We start from the raw sequence: 14,688 nt of genomic DNA, 5'->3' as shown, positions 1-14,688 counted from the left end.
GTATAATCCAAGTCTCATTTATCCAGTCGTACTCTCAGTGCTTCCCAAACACATGCATTTGGGCACAAAAAAGAAAAACAAACCTCAGTAGTGGAGTCTGTCTTGAAGATAAGTTCAGTTTCAAGTTTCGGTGAAAATGCATGTTTGAGTGCAGACCTTTGAATCTACCGAGTCCACAGAGTTTGAGTTGACGTATTCGTCTGGCATTGTGACATGAAACAGTCAGTTAAAATAAAAACAACCAATAAGCACCACAATGGGACTGGATTAGCCAGTGACGCGCTCAAATCAATGAGGAGTAATAATGACGGCAACTACTACAGACAAGATAGACTCCGTTATTTCAAGCTGTTGTAAATCTACATGTCTACTTAATATTGCCTGACATCGCAGATTTTTTAAATTCACACAGCTCCACTCTTAAATCCGGGCAAAAGAAGTATGTGGGTGTTATTACTCTTCATGTGTTGGCATTAGATTGGAGCGGATATGTGTGTCTCTAGTGATTGGTTAAGAAAAATCAGTTAGATTGAAGACAGAAATGTAGAGTAACACGTTGACATTTCTGTCTGGTATCAGGCAACACTTGGAAAGTACTGAGCATATGACTGGATAAATGACTGTTGGATAATACTGCACGAGTTGTGAGAGTTTAACAGATGTTTTGATGTAGTTTTGCTGTTGTTAAAAATGGTCACCAACAGGATTGGAAATTAGCATCAGCAAAATGCTGGTAAAATCTGCAAGCAGCAGCTAGATTTGCGGCACTTACTAGCCAAAAAAAACATCTGTAATTTATTGAGTGGCTAGTAGATTTTGGAATTTGCCAGCCACAAATAAGATAATTTCCAACCCTCGTCCCCAAATCAATCAGATAATCAATATGTGGCCAATTTCTGTGGAGGCATGCAAGAAAAAAAAAGGTTTTCTTCACAATTTCAAGGTAACACGGCATGACTACATGATAAATAAATGGCCACTTTTTGGGTGATGTATCCTCTGAGAGGTGAAATAAGAACATTTAGAAAAAGCATCAGCTCTAAAGACACACAAGTGTGCATAGATAGGAAAACCTACTATTTGGTTAAAAAAAAGGATCCTTTCACAAACATGTAAAATCATCAAAATACAACTCTTTCTATTGTGAAATATTAAAACGATTAAGATGGCGGTGTTTACATCTGTTATCAAAGGTGTACCATGTTATGCATAAATACAAAAAAAGATTTCTTGGTTGTTATTGTGGTGTCAATGAAGGGTTAAGTGTAGCTGCTTTGGATTATTTAAGGAGAGGAGATGCAAAGAATTTTCCTTGGCCGGAAAATCCAACTGCCGATTTGCTCTTGCTTCCAAATCTGCAACAAAAGAGCGCACATAATGGCATTTAATGGAATTAGGAGTCTTAAGTCAATAAAACAGTCAATGGAGGATAATGAGATATTTTACAGGAGATTAACTTCTATGAAAGATGTTTGAATGAGTCAGCTTTTCTTTAAATCTTAAAAGAAGTTCTTTATGGCTTTCTTAAAATTTAAATCAGCAGTATCTTAAACATTCGACTCAGCAGAACACAAAAGAAAACAGTTTTAAAACAGGGCAGGAGGGGCTTGTGCTTGTGTGTTCACCTGGGAGTCAGAGTGGACTTCATACGCTGAGACAAGGAGCTGGATGAGGGCGTTTTATTGAGCTGGTGCTCTGGAGTCGTCAGAGGTCCCAGTATGCTCACTGCAACAGTACAAACATTAAAATGAAAGATCAACCGGCAAACAAACTCTGCACTGCTGGACAACACACAAAAAGCAGAGTGAACTCATACTTCTCTCGGGGGTGGCGTAGCAGTTTGCGTTCTCGATGATAAGATGGTTCAAGTTCGGCTGCTCACTTTCCGCCATCACAAACTGGCCCCAGTAATCCACGGGCAGAGCCAACAGGCGCTCCACAACCTGAGCAGAGAGAGAGGGAGATTAGCAAGAATGCAAAAGATCAGGGTTATTTCAGTGTGTTGCCTCATCCTCAGCCAGCAGTGCTGAGCTGATTATGTAGACGCCCCAGGCAAGACAGAGGGGAATTACTAAAAAGTCAGCGGTATTGTGATGATGTTCTGAATTGTTGTATTATATAGTAAATAGCTCTTTGGTGGTTTCTGTATGTTGTATTACATCAGCCAGGTAGGACAAGTTTGGTATTTTTGAACCTAAAAACCTATTTTTTTAAAAATGTTTTTGTGTCTAAGTGAGTAATTGGTCTGAAATTGGTCCAGTACTGAAAGTGATCGCTGCAGCCACAGCAGCAAAACAGCCAGCGTACGACCACTCAAAGGGCTTGTTTTGACATTGACAGTATCAGAATGTTATTATAAGTCTGACAGCATTATGGAAAAGACCCTGCAGAGAAATAAAATGTTTTATCTCACCTTTCCCTGATCCTTTAGTTACTGTGCGTCTTGCTCAAGGAGAAGTCTCCTTCTATCTATCTTTATTTTCCACATTGTTGAAATCAGCTAAATATTCAGCCATCCCATTGAAAATCCCAGCATTCCTCTCTCCAACTGTCACTAACATTTCATCCATTTTTTTTCCTGCAACAAGTCAACCCTGGTTAGCCTTCTTAAGCGTGACTTAATCTTATTTGCACACATAAAATTGTATAAAATCCAGACAGTGTGAAATAAAAACAAATCAAACAAACAAAATTTCATCTAGCTGGCAGAGATGAAGAGAGGTGACAAAATGAGTGGAGAAAATTAAAAAACGTAGGTGCTTATAAACAAAACTTTGATACACATTGATGCTACGATACGTCGACAGCTTCAGAGAATTAGTTTGCCGTTATGTAACATGATGTTACAAGATCACCGTAACAGTTTCATTACATGCAACAAAATTCCATGACTTTTCAAAACTTTCAATGATTTTAACTAACCCCATGATTTTTTTCAGGGCTGGAAATGTGATTGCAAACTTCCATGACTTTTCCAGGTTTTCCATGACTGTGGGAACACTGTTTAGCTTTTTGCTGAACAATGCTTTAAAACTTTTAAAAAATATTAACATCTCATCTAGACATTGAGACTTGAGCTCTGTCTAATGGTAAACATTCACTGACAAAGTTTAAGTTAGAATCCTAAAGATTTTCACAAAGTCAAGCCCAGTTTTTTTAATTTAATGTTGCCAATTTCCAGCAGAAGCTATTCAGTACATTTACATTCTGTAATTACCTCCATATGGTAGCTTTTATTGTTAGAGGCAGAGTCTTTTATTCCTGCACTGCATTCAAATTGCCTTCACACGCACAAGAGACTCTCAGGAAATGATGCGTGTGTGTATTCCACCGTTATTGTTTTTAATTTTATCTCATTAATATCTGCCTCGCTATTTACATTGAGTTAGTTAGTTCACAATAAAAGCATTCAACCGGCAAAACATAGGGTGGCTTTTGTTGTTGCAGTCACAGGAGACGCAGTGTCTTCATCACCAAGGTTAACGCTGACAGATCAAAAGCAAGTGTGAGACGTGGTCATTTTGCATTTTTCTGACACTTTTAAATATTGCAAAGTCTAAAAGAATAAGAAGGAGCAGCCACAGTATTGGTGACAGGCTGCACCAAAAACTAAAACTTCTCAGCAAGGTCACGTACTGCTTTTACTGTGCTCAGCATGACACCTTGATGGATAAGGGGCCAGTTATTGATTGGCTTCTTTATCACAACAACACAAGGTTGTTTGGCTACACTGTGAACAGATACACCAGCTGCTCTTCTGATGTAACTCTGATAATACAGCTGCTTAACAAGGGTTAATCTAACCTCAGAAACCTGGGACCTGTAGTTTTTCTGTGGTTTTCCGTGTAGGGGAATTATTGCGACAAACCACTAAAGAAACATGATACACAACATACAAGAGCTGCGTGATATGAGGAAAATATGTAAAAATGTTGCTGAATATTGCAATGACGATACTGCCTGCAATAAATAAACCAATGTGATCTTATCCTTACTTGTCAGCTTTTGACATTTTGGAAGCCTTTTACGTTGACACAAGGTGTCAGCAGTTAAGTTTAGGCAACAAAACAACTTGGTACGGTGTTGGTAAAAGACTGATTAGTCACGTCAGTCAACTCAGGCGACTAATGACTGGCTTTAGAAAATAAATCAGTTCTGACTTGTAGTTTCACACGACATAAACACTAGTCTACTGGGTCAAAGTCTTGTGCTTGTTGGACCCAATCACTCCCTGTCTCAGCCACCCTCAACGGACCTTTGCACTCTTTATACTTTGCCCATTGCTCTGAAGGTCTAATAATAATGCGAATGGGTTTGCATTGGAGTTGGTCGAAAGCCTGGTGCATCTCATGAAGATGCTAAAGGATGGATTGTGTGTCTATATCTGCTGCCAACGGCCCCTGCTAGGGTTGCACAATTAATCTATTTTTTTTAATTTCATTTTTATCAGGGAGGTCATAAATAATCCAGGATTCAAAAGATTACATATGTCACTCTACATATAAATACATAATGACACAAACAATGCTCAGACACTTGACAATCTAAATTTTATCAATATCCCAATATGGCTTGCTGCAAATTTTAAATTCGCAGAAGGCACAATATTTGTTAAAGAGGAAATGTGACTCAAAATACTACTGTAGATTAAATACTGAGCTGCAGAGACGTCCTGGCCTACGGATCCTATTTTACAGACTTAAGAAAACATCTTTGTTTGGTGCAGAACCCCTCAAAAATCACACCATGTTTTTAATATGTTTTCCAATTAAAATAATTCCCTCTGTTCTTGCAAAACATATCCCCATTGTAACATCAAGCAAAATTATTGCAATTGAAAACTGTTCTGCCCAAACTACATTTTTTTTAAAACCCTGGGAGTGAGACCAGGCTTATTAAACATATACTAAAGTGTACTCAGTCTGCCTTTCTACTGCTTTTAGTATACTGTAATACAAGAAATTGAATTAAAAAGCATGTAAAGAAAATCATTTCAAACATTCCTAATGAACAAATTCAGCTTTGAACTAAACACAAGAAACACCAATAAAAAAGTATAGATAGATAGAATAATAAAAAAGACATACTGTGCAGTCTTAAAATAAAAGCGATGAACTGTTTAGGCCTACCTTGGGTTGTCGTTTGGTATCCTGCAGAATTGTCATTGGGTCAGGGTTTGGAACTGCATGACCCACGATAGTTGGACCGAATACCCGAGCCAAGTTCCTGATGTCCATCTTAGTGTCCAAACTGTCAGCAACTCTGAAAGATTCATTAGACACAATAATAATATAACAATAATCTCTTTGATGTTTCATGAAATACAATATACACCATTTAAAATGTGTTTCACTTCAAATAAACCAAATAATTGCTGTGTCTAAGATCAGATAATGAGATAGATATAGTGGAGGTGTTGATTACATTCTTTGCACATCTTCGCCTAAAGCAGTTCAACCCAATTAAATTTAGAGGATACAGCAAAATTCAAAAAAGGTCAGTTACAGAGAGACTACAGATTTCTGCGAATATCAGCAAATCCCAACACTAAGTTTGTAGCAGGAATATGCACAGCATCAAAGCAGAGTGAACGCCTTTTAATCAGCTGCACTGGGACATGAATAGCTCTAATAGGTAAATAAGTATTAGACTTAGAGCAGAGATGCAAACCTCTGAAGGTGAAGGACTAAGAAAGCCAGTGTGTCTCTGTTGGGCTGCGGCAGGTCAGTGATGGTCTGGTACATCAGAGCGATGCTGTTGTCGTCGTCTGAAACCTCTGAGGGGGAATAGAGAGAACAATTTAGTCAGCAGAGACTAAGAAAAGGGGGAGGGGGTTGTGTTGATTTATTAACAACTTGAAAGCAAATGTATCCGACTCCAGTTACAAACAAATTCTAAAGAGGCCAACAAACGGAGAGATCAATCTTTTTATTTGTTCCAGGCAACTTCACGCCTGAGGTTTCCATCACTGCTTAAAACAAATTGCAAAAACAAAACCGAGGCACTTATGAAACCTGAACTTAATGGGTCTGTTGGGTAAATTTCTACCATCCATTGAGAAGTTAACACAAAATTGAAGTTATTTCATGTTATAAATTGTTTTTATTTACTGTACCATTATTTTTTTACCTATAGAGCTCTCCACATCATAAACAGCTAACAACAACACTAACATGTTTTGAATCAGTCTCTCTTTCACGTACCGGCTGCGTCCATGAAAGCACGGTTGAGGCGGAAGGTGAGAAGAGGCTCCTTCAGGTTCCTCAGGAAGTCCTTGAGGAGGCCGGTGATGGCATTAATATCGTCCACCTTGCTGAGCACAGGAACAGTTTTGCTGCGTAGAAACTTCTCCTTCAGGTCCTTCACTGTGCGATCAGAACCGGACAGACGGTACAGTCCAGCCTAAGAGTGAAGAAAATACAATTATTCACCATACACTATATAATTTTTTCAGTGAACTAACTGAGTTTTTATGTCATTCTGTATTTTCCCTGTAGTGTTGCTTATGTGATCTAATCCAAAAAAATTAAATTAAGTATATACGTTTTAGTGTTAAACTGTAATTTTCTAAAGTACCTATGAGACGAGTACCTATGAGTATCATATGAACATATGTACTGCTGTGGACTAGGGTGTAACATCACATCAGACTGGATCGATATATTGATTCAGTGATTCCCACTCCAATATTAAAGACACAAAGAGAAAACCTGGATATTTATAATCTTCTGTAAAATATGCCCTGATCGTCAAATTTCCATGGCAAGTCTGTCACCATTTCCATCCAAGTGCACCTCCTTCCTGAACATTTAAACAATGCTAGTGGCCTATACCAAGCAGACAGTAGTAAGAAGTCAAAAAAAGACAATGTAGGATATTTAATGATATTATATATCGATCACAAGTCTCTAAATTGAATCAAAACAAAATTGTATCGTAGCAGACTGTGATGGCAACAAATATCATGTCTTTGTCCAAAGAATCTCAATCTGTCTGTAACATCAGAGATGAAACTTAAGATTTGCACCCCTACTGTGGACGCCACATTAGTTGGGTTTTAAAGTAATGAAATAACAAGCAAACTAAACAATCAAGGCAGCAGGTTGACCAGCAACTCCCATGTGCTGCAAGTTAAAAAATAACAGTTTTGGTCAAAGGTGTCTGTGAAGAGGGCGATGTAACGCCTTCAGTTTCTCTTCAAAAAGCACTTTCTGAAGACCAAGTAAAGCAGTAAAAATGATGTCCATATGACAAATACATACATTTAAACTGATAAGACTCATCTTTTAAGTGGTCCTTTTTTGTGGAGGTTAAAATGCATTTTGATGCTGCCCCTGTCTACAGCCACCACACTCAATTGTAAGAAACAGCAATTTTACCTCCCCTTGCTTCTCCCATCTTGGAGCAAAGTGACCACCATCAACTGTAGGTCATATGCTGACTATGGAGCTATAAATGTGTTTATACAGTAAAAATGCAGTATTATATTACACTGAATCTTAATGTGTCTTCACCTGGTTAAATGAGGGTTTAATAATAATAAAATAGCACCCACTTCCACCTCTAAGCTAACACTTTCCTCACTCTCAGTGCTCATGCTGTCAGCTAATGGTGTGTGTGTGGGGGTAGAGGGACGGCATCAGCGCTGTAACCCACATCACCGCTTTTTGCTAGCGACTGAGTGGGAGTTTTCATCTGACCTGCCCTTTAAGTAAAGTAACTGTGCCCAGGCCACTGGCCTCCAAGAATTACTTTCAGCACATAACTTCTTAAAACCACAACAAGTTTTTGAATTTTCATTTGTCCACAAATTAAACAAAAAGATATGTTTTAATAAACAGGCTTCAGTGGTGCTGGTTGGCTTAATTTTGGGCATAGGGGCTCCCCGTGTTTCCAGTCTTTATGTTAAGCTATTTGTCTCCTGGCTCTACCTTCGTACTTGGTGCACAGAAATGAAAGTATATCCATCTTTAGAAAGTGAGGCAGGAGTTCATCATGAAACTATACCGTCATCATCTCCGTTACTCATTTTACATGGCATCTGCTTCTTCATCATTAGCAAATTTGATATATTTCTCATATAAGTCTTCTATTGTGGAAAAGATGTGTGTAGTGTCCTGAAACGTCACGATCAACTTGGGGTCGGGTAGAAAAATTGACTCCTTACCCTAATTTTTCGCAGGTTCATAATTAGCTTCTTGAACTCGTCTGTTTCCTGGTATGTACGCTTAAGTCTGGATATATGCTGATTCTTTTGCCCCTGTACATCATTAGAGATGTATTATTTATTTATTTTATTTGTTCAAAGAATGTATTTCTTTTGTTACTATCTTCAATGTTGTTGTCGTTTTCCTTTTTTAAAAATGTAACCTGTCTTTCACTGCCCTGATATTTATGTCTTGCGATATTGACAGCAGGTTTTGGTTGACGTATACCTGCAAGTTGTGTCGAAAATAAACAAAATAAATTGGTCCAAAGAAACAAACAGTGAGGAAGGAGCAAAACAATGAACAACAGAAAGAAGAAACAGCAGCATGACCATAATGCAATCAGCAGATTTGGATCCCTTCCACAGCCCAATTACGAATTTAATCTCCCAGGAACAGACGGTCAAATCTTAGTTACAGCTCTCAGTCGCAGCTTTAGGGAAAGACATCAAAGATAATACTGGGGTGTAAGGCTTTACTATCTTTCACATTCCTGCAGATTATTAGGACAGAAAATACGGCTCACCTCATGCAGACCCCTTTGCTCAATCTCACTGACACAGTGGACGACCAGGGGAGGAATCATAGGAGACGTGTCTGGAACGTAGTCTGCAAGCACACCCTGGAAACAAATGAGAAATTCAGTAAGCTGTCAGCTCTTTGAGACATGTTCAGAATGTAATAAATGTGTGTATGTGTCTGCACATCGACAGAGAAATTCATTCTGAAAAGTTTTCTCACAGACCTCCCCGATTTTGACTGGTGTGGCGCCCAAGTTGGGGATGCACGGCAGAGGGCAACGCTCGCGGCACTCGGGGTGTGAGACCACCCTGCAGTCACGGCATTTCAATGAAATCTTGCCAAACTTGATCCTCTTTCCACAGGGGACACAGGACTCAGGCTTGATGACCTTTGAAAGACATTCAACAACATTCGGGTGGATAGGAAAGATTAGGGCTCCACAGCTACAGCCGAAACTTTGTTTTGAAAAATGAACTAGTGCATTACATATCAGGGTTCCTACAGCTCAAGACAAGTTATATTTAAGATTTTTTAATGCACCTGTTATTGAAATTTAAAACTAATTTTACAATAATGAACATTTAAGAAAAAAATTATGAACCCACATCAGTTACTTAGGGTTAGGAACAATTTTGTCAAAATGTTTATAGTACATAAACACAGCTTTTTTTTAGTCAAGTTAAAAAGAGCTACTTAAAATGCCAAAAAATTACAAACCCTCTAAAGTGAAACAAATGTAAACCATATCATTATAAAAGTATGCATTTGTCCTTGGAAAAAAAAAAAAGATTAATTTGTAATTTGTGGTACATGTGTTGTTGGTTAAGGTATAATAAGGAATAAGGAAATGTTTTTTCTTTTAGCATTAAGACTTATGACAGATCAATTTAAGACATTTTAATACCAGTTAAGGCCTTATTGATAATTCAATGCCTTATAAGACTTTTTATAGATCTGCGGGAACCCTGACATATGTACAGGCACCAAAGTCTAACATGATAACAAGTAAGGTAGCTTCAGTGCCACGTTTGATCAAACTCATGGCAAAAGTAGCTTCACCCTAATTCCAAATAGTGCTAGAATGTGCATTTTTAGTCAGATTAAATGCCACTCTTACAGTTTTGGAGACAAACTCGTGATGACGGACACCCCCCTGGCTCTGCGGAGTGCTAGGCGCTGCTTTTCTCTCTCCCTCGGGGATGCCGGGCTGCTTGAAGACATCCTCAGACTTGACAGATTCAGAGTCCCACTCCATGGCAGCTGAATAGGAGATAAATAAATACCTAAGAGTTACATGCCATGAGAACTGAGCTTCTGAAAAGTTATACTGTCAAATCACTGCTGCTGCATATTCAGACTCAAGATATCCATAAAAAAATAATGAGAACATTACAAATAATGGGCTGATGAGCACAGTCTCAAATCAAATTATGTTTTGATTTTATTTTGGCTGCATCACAAGGGGGCCCTCTTCATATCTTTATAACAGAATTACAATAGATCGAAATGGTGGATGATGAGGCTAGAATTCTCAATTATTTTTAAATGGCTTAAAATTTATAGTCTTGCATTCATTTCAAAATAAAACCTTGCTTTAAGAAGGATTTCACTTAGGATAAACAAAATTATTTCAGGAAGTGATAACAGCATTCTTACATTATGACTTAGACAGCAAAAAATGACAATACATTTGACCACAGTCAGCTGAAAGAAGCTAATCACTTGACTCTAAATCCACTTTAAACTTGTGTTTGAGGAATCTAGTTAGAGGGGCCTAGTGCTAGTGCTGTCAAAAATATATTTTTATCAATACATATTGATTCTTAATATTTGAAACTGTCTCAACACTAATATTCCAGAGTATCGATATACTGGTAGCAGTTCTCTTATTGTTAATGCCTATTACAGTCATTCTGCTGTTCTCTGTTACTAACCAAGAAAAGAAAAGTTGTCTTTGTCATGATCTGGTCTGGTTATTTTTTATCTTTTAATAAAAAATATTAGGTTTTATTTCCTCAATGTCAAATTTTCCCTGTGGCATCAAAAAAGATCTTTACAAGTTTTTGTATCAAAGACAGAAATTCAAGTATTGTAACAGCACTACCCATTACACACTGCATCATAACAAGAAGTCTTACCGGTCTTTCTCCTGCTGCGAGTCCAGTAAGGCACAGTCTCAATGGTAGAAACTGCCTCCACAGGTCCTCCATTCACAGGGACAGTCACTGTAGTCTTTGTCACAAGGGTCTCATTTCCCTGTCACAAATTTAAAAATTTAGAATAACCCTATAGAAGCAAACTACGTCAGGGCACAAAGGTATGTTTTTTTTTCGAGTTACAGGTTACAGGCTTGCAACAAAACGCCTGCTTTTGCTTGCCAAAACTGTCAATATTTATTTTTAGTTGCCATACTTCATTTTTTTATATATGTTGTGCAAAACCCCCCCACATAATCCAGTGATTAAAACAAAGAGATAAAAACCCTACCCTTTCTGAAGTTCTGCCTGTTGATCGAGATCGTTTGGAGGCAACTGGAGGACCATCAATATGATTTCTTGAGGAGCGCTGAAATCAAAACAGAAGACATGACTTCTGTTGCTCCAGAAAACATGAAGCCATTCTTCCATAAACAAATAATTTAGGAGAAAAATGTTGGTGCGTTTATCATACCCTTTTTTCTCTTTTCTTGAGTCGCACTGTCCTCACAGTGGAGGAGTCCCAGTCCTATCACAGATCATAAGATTTAAATTAAAATGATATCTTTTGTTACTATATAAAATGTTAATTGAACTCAACATGAGAGTGAAAAAGGAGGTACTTACAAGAGAGTCATCAGTTTTATCATAGCTGATATCAGACAAGATGGAGGCAGACTCGTCGATTGTCGTGAGTCTACCAGGAGCAACAGAAAACATGTGTTAGGCCAGTCGGCAGTATTTCCCATTTTCCCATTTATGTACACTTGTGTCCACCCAAAACATTTTAGCAGGGTGTTTTAGCTGCCATTTTATCCTTTAAAAATGGAAATGCACTTGCAAGTTCAGAGTGGATTGAAAGTGTCTGAACAGTGCATTCATGTAGAAATAAATAGATGAAGACGGGTATAGCCTGGGAGAAAATTAGTTTCTCAGTTTAAACGTAGCTTTTGAATATAATTCTGTATTGCACCTAAGCCTCAAGTGTCAGATGTTCCTACATGCAAATTAAACCACCCACAAGGTAAACAACCTGAACAACAAACATATTTTATATGTTCCTTGTAAATCACCAGGAGCACTGTAATCTGCATTATACCATTCTGCGCCCACAACAGGTAACAGATTTATTACCTTCGGCTGGTGTTCAGGCTGGCTGCTGCTGCCTGGCAGTTTGCGTTCAGGAAGGCGAGGGCTGAACGCTGCTCTGCACTCAGCTGGATGCTGTTAGAGGATCCCTCACTGGTCAGGAGGTCCCGGATCAACTGAATTTGACGCTCCTGTATTGTAGAAATGCAAGCACAGGGTTCCTACAGCTTACAGCAAGTGGAATTCAAGACTTTCTAAGACTTTTTCACTGCCACTCAGGGTGAAACTTAATACTGATTTCGCTACAACCAATACTGGGGGGAAAGAAAAGACCTGACACCAATAACTTAAGATTAGGGAGAATTTCTGCCTAAATAATTGCTTTAATATAAAACATGACTTGGGTGACAGCAAGGCAAGTGGTATTCTGTGATTTTTTTCATTTTTTTTTAAAGTTACCTATTATTTTGAGATTTAACAACGCTTTGTCAGAAAAAAAGATTCATACAATCATATATTTTATGTCTTTGCACTTTTAAGACTTATGACAAAATTATTTTAAGACATTAAGACAAGACATTTGAAGACTAATTGAGGCCTTATTTTTAGACTGATTAAGACTTTTTAAAGGATCTGCTGGGATTAGTTGGAAAAACAAAGGAGACTAACTTAACATATATCAACAAAAAGGATCAAACATACCAACTTCTCGAAGTCAGCCTCTGCCTTTTGTCTGCGCCGGATCTCCACATCTACTTGGTTGCGGGCATGTTTCAGTTTGACCTCCAAGGCTCCCTTCTCTGTCTCTGCTTTTGTGAGCACCTCTTTGCAAGAGCCTAGCTCCTGCTCTGCCCTCAGCCACTTCCGCCGGCAGTCTTCAAAGTTTTGTGCCATCTGGATGAAATCTGGGAAAGAGGATTGACATGGTACTGTGGCAGCCCGGCATCTTTACAGGGACCTAAGGCACATGTCTTAAATGATAGATGGTAAAGATAAAAGTAAGAACCATAAAATACTCACTCGGTTCAATGTTCTCGTTGAGAAGGTCAACCTGTGTCCTCAGCTTATCATATAAGCTCTGGAGGCTCAGCACAGCAGTCTCCATGGTTTATACCTGAAGACCTTTGAAAGAGACCAACTATATAAAATTCATAGCATAACAAGGATTATGGTTTTTTGATTCATTAGTAATACATCTCAACTTTTGGATATAAACTTCAATTGTACATTTCTATCAATTTTGCATTACTGCTTCGACCTGAAATTATGTTCAATTATGCCATCTTTGTTATATTTTTTCATTGTTGTGTATGATTATTGCTATTTAATAAGGAATATTTTGGACTTTTGACCTCTCTTGCACAATGATCAAACGTTTTAAATTCTTACTGTCTTTTTTATACCCCTGTAATGTTAAGTGCAAATAATCTAAACTAAACTAAACTATAACGTTAGATAGGAATGATATAAGGCTGCTTTCAGTGTAACGTAGCTGATTAAAAACAAAAACAGACATAAAAAATATTAGCGCCGTTCACTTCAGTATTAAACGTTATTATTCTTTTTCTAACGCGTTTATTTATCTGCTTTTTTGTTTTTGTCCTCGCTAGCTTAGCATCTCCAGGGAATTCCTTTTAACACTATAATTAAGCTAACACAACTGAAAAGAAAACGACGGTTACTTCAGCTGCTGACGTTAACTTCTGTTCCGTCTCACACGTTACAAAATATAAACTAGCAACGGTTACTTACCTTCTCAGCACTGGAGAAATGGAGAGAAATTCCCTTTCGGTGTGGTTTAACGGACTGCTTTTTCCTTTTTCTTTTTTTTTTTTTAGCGACCACCTTGTTGTGTCTCTGTCTACATCCTTCCGCAGCCACAGCCACGGTGAGCGCGTTGCATTTCAAATTTCGCCGCTAGCCAATGAGCGAAGAGCACCGCGCTGACGTCACGACAGAGCTGAGAAAATGACTTCCGAGGACGCATTTTCAAAATAAACGATTGTAACGGTCGCTCGTCACGAGAGTATCACCACAAAAAGGCTCGAACAGACTGGAATAAGTATTATAAATAACGAATGCTGAATGTCATTTTTAAAATACAATGCTATTCATTAGCTAAAAATCAATGAAACGAACAAATAAAGAACGAAAAAGCAGGAATCAAGAAAAAAAGAGAGCCTCGGAGAACATTAGACTTCCGGTCACAAGTTTCAAACAAACTAGCTAAGAAACCGTCATTTCTTGGAGTGAGCAAGTGGAAAAATAACGACTTCAGAGGAGCTGTGAGCTCAATTCATGAAGTTTAGCTCATGCTTTCAGTATTCTGCTGCTACAAGGTAATTTTCTGAATCTATAGCACTAAAGGAGCATCAGAACTTTTGTTTGATTATTCCAATATATCCATATTTTGTTAGTCCAGCTCTACAGCTAAGTGACTTGTCAAAAAAGTGTTTTGGATCAATGGAAATGTACCAGTTAACAAACCTTGAAATGTCTGATAAGGTTCTTCATTAAACCATCCAAGAAATCCCACTGTAACAATAACTCACCGGCCTGCTGGAGAAAATTTAGAAACCTAAATGCAGATCGCTATCATGTTCTGTGGGATTGCCCTGTTATCAAAAAAATAAATAAAAAATGGGAAGAGATACATAATGCTATACAAGATATTT

General features: G+C 38.0%; 1 protein-coding gene across 1 annotated transcript; it reads right to left on the bottom strand.

Moving 5' to 3' along the window:
- Positions 1 to 371: 371 nt before the first annotated feature.
- Positions 372 to 13,877, bottom strand: racgap1 (Rac GTPase activating protein 1). The gene is made up of 17 exons (XM_042492511.1): positions 13,766 to 13,877; positions 13,034 to 13,135; positions 12,716 to 12,918; positions 12,059 to 12,204; positions 11,552 to 11,621; positions 11,400 to 11,453; positions 11,217 to 11,294; positions 10,868 to 10,985; positions 9,847 to 9,989; positions 8,953 to 9,117; positions 8,734 to 8,829; positions 6,204 to 6,402; positions 5,671 to 5,776; positions 5,130 to 5,262; positions 1,817 to 1,943; positions 1,626 to 1,725; positions 372 to 1,355 (listed from the first exon to the last, which is right to left on the bottom strand). Exons 2-17 carry the CDS (start codon positions 13,116 to 13,118, stop codon positions 1,280 to 1,282), a joined length of 1,899 nt encoding a protein of 632 aa, XP_042348445.1. The 5' UTR covers positions 13,119 to 13,135; positions 13,766 to 13,877; the 3' UTR covers positions 372 to 1,279.
- Positions 13,878 to 14,688: the final 811 nt, after the last annotated feature.

The sequence above is a fragment of the Plectropomus leopardus genome, chromosome 8, assembly GCF_008729295.1.
Source record: "Plectropomus leopardus isolate mb chromosome 8, YSFRI_Pleo_2.0, whole genome shotgun sequence".
NCBI classification, from domain to species: domain Eukaryota; kingdom Metazoa; phylum Chordata; class Actinopteri; order Perciformes; family Serranidae; genus Plectropomus; species Plectropomus leopardus.
Note: the sequence above shows the minus strand (reverse complement) of the source record. Positions and strands in the feature narration are given on the sequence as shown.